This window comes from Corvus brachyrhynchos, unplaced genomic scaffold (assembly GCF_000691975.1).
Source record: "Corvus brachyrhynchos isolate BGI_N302 unplaced genomic scaffold, ASM69197v1 scaffold376, whole genome shotgun sequence".
NCBI classification, from domain to species: domain Eukaryota; kingdom Metazoa; phylum Chordata; class Aves; order Passeriformes; family Corvidae; genus Corvus; species Corvus brachyrhynchos.
Window position 1 is genome coordinate 359500 of NW_008238966.1, and position 5180 is coordinate 364679.

The 5180-nt window shown below is 56.3% G+C and overlaps 1 protein-coding gene across 1 annotated transcript in view; it reads left to right on the forward strand.

The window, feature by feature from the left end:
- The window catches only part of HBEGF (heparin binding EGF like growth factor), an 8701-nt gene extending 3521 nt beyond the window's left edge, over positions 1 to 5180 (forward strand). Inside the window, exons 2-5 of the mRNA XM_017738671.1 lie at positions 1444 to 1795; positions 3669 to 3824; positions 3940 to 4032; positions 5133 to 5180. Coding sequence (XP_017594160.1) covers positions 1444 to 1795; positions 3669 to 3824; positions 3940 to 4012 — 581 coding nt within the window. The 3' untranslated portion in view covers positions 4013 to 4032; positions 5133 to 5180. The remainder of the gene's footprint in view (positions 1 to 1443; positions 1796 to 3668; positions 3825 to 3939; positions 4033 to 5132) is intronic.

The following is a 5180-nucleotide window of genomic DNA, read 5'->3' on the forward strand; positions in this document are numbered from 1 at the left end:
GTGGGGGCACTGCCGCTCTCTGGGGCTCCCGAGCACCCACACCGGGCTCCTTGCCCCGGGCTGGCACCAGAGAGTGTCCCGGGGACTCTCATGGGGGTTGGACGGGGGACCATCGCGGGCTGAGGGGGTGGTATGTACCTGTGCCTCGAACACGCGGCGTGCCGAGGGCAGTACCTGGCACCAGGAGCGTGCTCTGCCCCGCGCAGCTCGCCCTCCCATTTTCCCGTGTTTTTCTTTGCTTTCTGGCTGTGCCAGCAGACTGTGACAAAAAGCTGGCAAAACAGGGCTGAGCCACTCGCGCCGAGGGGACTCAGCCCTCGGGAAAAGCAGCAGTGTGTGTCGGCTGGCTATGGCTGGGAGATAACCCGCAGGGCAAGGGACGCAGGGGACGGAACAGCCTCTGCTGTCAGCCTCATCTAGGGGTTTCTTCAAGCCACAGAGTTTCCTGGAGTATCGGTTTTCTTCAGTGTGGAGCGTGCAGCGCAGTGTGGAGGATGTCGAAATAACTTTGCTAGGTGTGCAACCGGTGTGTGCCGGCATGAGAGGCGCTGGTTATGTCAGGAAATGGCTGGGGAGGGAATGGGCAGGTCACAGCTTGCCAGGTTGGACTCTGCTGCACTCTCCTCCCCGAGCAGCCCAGGGCTTAGTTCACTGGAGCTCCTGAGCGCCGTAGCTCGGGGGGGCTAAAAAATCCCCCTTGGAGCAGTGAGTGCTCTCCACCTCCTTAGCACCCTGGTTATGTCAGGAAATGGCTGGGAAGGGGCTGGGCAGGTCACAGCTTGCCAGGTTGGACTCTGCTGCACTCTCCTCCCCGAGCAGCCCAGGGCTTAGTTCACTGGAGCTCCTGAGCGCCGTAGCTCGGGGGGGCTAAAAAATCCCCCTTGGAGCAGTGAGTGCTCTCCAACTCCTTAGCACCTAGTGAGATCAAGCTGGGAACTGATTTTTTTTGGCATCTGCTCATCTTAAAAACCATTCCAGTACCGTTGCTGGTGTTGGGCTGTGTCTGAGTGAGGAGCTTGGTGCTCCAGCTTCCACCAACCCAGCAGGGGATTGGCCTGGCACCAAAAGCCCTGGTTATTGCACCACAATTAAAACATACCGTTGTAATTCACGGGAACGATGCCCTCACCATCTCCTTGGCTCTGCAAAACCAAAACTTAAGGCAGGCTTGCTCTTTTAATCCTGCCCTGGGGTGAGCAAGGCATCCTTGTGCCCACGGGAAGGAGAGTCCATCAGAGCCATGAATAGGGTCTTAGAAAAGCCTGCGCTTGTCAGGGAAATAAAGGCCAGATAAAGGGGCAATTAGCAATGTTCTGTATTCAGTGGAAACTAGTGCATATAATAGCAGCATTTGAGATGTATAAAGCTCTGTTCCCCCTGCCCGACTCCTTTCTTTCCTTGAGAATTGTTCTTATGAATCGGAAAGGCCATGATATTTGTGAGGAGCTGAAAAAAATGCCCCCCCACCCCGGGCTCGGGGGCAGCTCCCAGCACAAAGGGGGGTGGGAGCCACGGCTGAGCAGTTGTGGCAGCCCTGGGATGTGGCTCTGTCTTCCCTTTGGTTGGCACGTGGAGCTGATCTGACTGCTGTTCTCTCCTTCCCAAATTGTTTTCCAGTTGCCTTCCTGTCAAAGCCTCAAGGCCTCGTTACTCCCAAGAAGAAAGGGAACGGCAATAAAAGAAGAAAAGGCAAAGGCCTGGGGAAGAAGAGAGACCCGTGCCTGCGGAAGTACAAGGATTTCTGTATTCACGGCGAGTGCAAGTACATCCGAGAGCTGGGAGCTCCCTCTTGCATGTGAGTTGCTGGCGTGTGCCTGTGCGGGGGGAGCCTTAGTCACGGTTCCTTCAATTCTCCAGGCTGGGCAGAGGAAAAGCAGAGATATTTTTAGTGCTTGTTCCCTCTCCGAGCAGGGACAACTCTGACTTGGCCTCTTCCTTGTACTTCTTGAGAAATGTCCACCCTTCCCCCAAAACCTGTTACAGCCTTGGAGCCAGCATTCCCTGCCAGCACGGTGAGCTCTGGCCGAGCTGCTGTGCTGGGGGCTGCAGAATGGTGTGTAGGGCTGGGGTCTGGCAGCTGAGGGCTTCTGCAGGTCTGATGTGGCAAAGCTCATCCTGTATATACCCCACTCTGAGATCTCGGGGCTCCTGCATCTGTCAGGGTGCATCAGTGCAGGTGGGAGGAGCATCTCTGCCATGCTACCAGCAAAGCAGAGGGGAGGCAGCACCTTTGGGGACAGGCTACCAAAGCCATGCCTGAGCTGTCCTTTCGGCCTGATGAAAGACAGGGCTGTGTACCCCTCCTTGCCCACCCCCCAGGATGCAGAGCAAGCAGGGACTAGATGAGGCAAGTGGAGGAGAAAGTGTTTGCCTGCTGCTGGGGCACCTGGATGCAGCACTGCTACTGCGGGAAATACCCCGGGGTGCATATTTGATCCCCGCTGACGTGGGCAGGACTTGAGCTGGCAGATATGTAAGAGGCTTTGTTCTTCACTATCAATCCTCTAAGCCACCCAGCCTTGAGCCTAGGGAAGATAATAGCTCCCTGGCTTATGGTGCCCACAGGATCTGCAGTCCGCAGGGATCAAGCTCCACAGAGCTCCTCTAACCCCCTAGTTTCTCCCTGTGGAAGCTGTCATGAAGTTGGGCCCTTGCATGGGGGACTCAGGACTGCCAGTGAGGGGAGATCTTTGCAGGCTCGGTTTGGGTTAGTGACCCAGCACAATGTGGGTTGCAACACCCTTGCTTAGGACTGGGACAGCCAGGTGTCCCCTGAGCAGATCCCTGGGGCTGGGAGAGAACCTGGGACACAGGCAAGCAGCAGGGTTTTGGGAGCTGCCTTTTAGTAACAGTGGCCAGCTTCCCCAGTCTCCGCTGATAAAGGAGCCTCATGGTCACTGATGTCACTTGGTTGTGGCTGCTCTTGGTGGCTGGCTGTGCCTCTGTCACAGGGTCTCCTGGAGTGTTGCTTCCTGGGGCACAGGGTGGAATGAGGATGCTGTTGGAGTGGGTCCTGCACCTTTGCCGTGTGCCCAGCCTTGCTGCTGTGTCTGGGAGGTGATGCTGGCATGTGGCATTGTGAGCCCAGGAGGAGGGTTGGGCTGAGTGTGGCTTGGAGATCAGCCTGAGGGTCAGTGGTGCTGGATATAGAGGGATATATATATCTGGTTGCATCAGTGTGATGTGGCTCAGGGAGGGCTGGAAGCCTCTCAGCCTGTGTGGAGCGTTATTTCTGTTACATGAGCAACCTCCCAAGTCTCCAGGGATGGGACACCTCTCAGCTGGCAGGGTGTGCAGGGACATCCTGCTCCATGGGAAATGCTGGGCCAGCTGCCTCACTGCTCTCTTGCCACTTCCAGAGGTGGTCTGGCCAACCTGTGTCTGCCTGGGGTGGCTGGGAAGAGCACCGACCCCAGTGCCTTCTACTGGGGGAGAGCTCAACCTTTCTGGGAGTCTTCACTTGGTGCAGGAGAAGCTTAATTTACCAGTACAATAGAGATGATGGTGACACCAGACCTCCCAGCTCAAGGGCATGGGGACCAAGGGGAGCAAGCAGTCTGCTGGCTGAGGCTGAGCACACAGGCATCGCCTTCCAATGGGGTGTGGGGGACAAGAAGACCTCCTGTCCTTGCTCATCACTGACCTTTATGACTTTTCTTCTTGCCCAGATGCCAGCCAGGGTATCATGGAGAGCGCTGCCACGGCCTCTTGCTGCCAGTGGAGCACCCACCCAGTGCGTACGACCACACCACAGCCCTGGCTGTCGTTGCTGTTGTCCTGTCCTCCCTGTGTCTTGTCATCATCGCAGCTCTGCTGATGCTCAGGTGAGTGGGATGGGACTGAGCTCTCAGATCTGTGTCCCGGGGAACACCATGTGCAAGAGGAGAGGGTGGCAGGGACTTCTCCATGCCCTGAGCATCCCTTTGCTTGGCCTCACAGGTGTCACAAGAGGGGTGGCTACGATGTAGAAAACGAAGAGAAAATCAAGCTGGGCATCACTGTGAATCACTGAGGATGCCAGGTGCTGGCGAGGTGAGCCCCTGGCTGGGCACGGGGCAGCAGTGGGGCTGGTGGACATCCGAGGGCTCTGCTGCTCTTGCTGGCTGGGACTGCTGTGTGGATCCTGTGCCAGAGCTAGGCAGGAGCTGAAGGCAGCTTGAGCCTGGAGAAGCAGCTGGCTGGATTTGGCCAGAGAGCCTGGGCTGCACTGTGGAGCTCCAGCCCTCTTTTCTCCCCTTCCTGCTCAAATCCCTGTCCCTCTGACACCGCTATCACTCCTACCTCCTTCTTTCTAACCCCAAGTCCCTGCTCTGTGCTGGTGTTCCATGCTTTGGGCATGTTTGATAGTAGGGAAGCTGCGTCTGTTTTGTTTAGGTTTTTTTCCCACTTGTTTTGCTCCCTCTCTGACCCTCTGAGTCACTTCCCCTCCTTAGATATTGCCTCTATTTATATATATGTGTAAAAAGCCCCTTTCCTTTTCATTCCCACTCTGCTTATTACTTGCACCAGAGCAGTGCCTATCAGCTTGGCACAGGGGAATCTTGCTGCCAGCCCATGCCATATTCCCCTGGCTGGTTAGGGGTGTGTGCTCTGTCCTAGGGGTGGCTGCGGGGCTGGGTGCTGAAAAGATATCAGACTTCCTCTGGTCTGATCTAAATCCTGACGTTAGATGTGGTCCAGCATATTACAGTTACTTCTCTTCTTCTTCAAAAAACAAAGAAAAGTCATTGTTCTTTGTGAAGATGAAGTAATGCCTTTGGAGAATTTCTGTCATGTTCGTCATAGTGCTGGGGGTGGGAATTTTAGCTGTTCATAGGAGCTGAATTTTTGGGAAGGAAACTTGGCACAACGCTTTCTTCACTGTCCCCTTTACCCTGGGCACTACGGGGGTGGATGTGTCCGGGGGAAAAAGTGCTGTGGTCCCTGGAAGGGAAGCATGGTGGGGTATTTTGGCTCCCATCCTCCCGGGTCCAGCCCCGAGAGGCGGTGAGTGGCCGCTGGGGCTTGGGTGGGCACGAAGTTCTCCCGCCGGGCTGGGTGAGACAGCACCTCTGTCCCACCGTGCAGGGATTGCTCTGTGGCAGAAGAGCAGCCCAGGATCGTGGTGTGACTCTCCCGCCTCTCTCTTGCAGGGGTCGGCACTAATGCACTTCTACCTCCTGGAAGAGGCGAGACCGCGG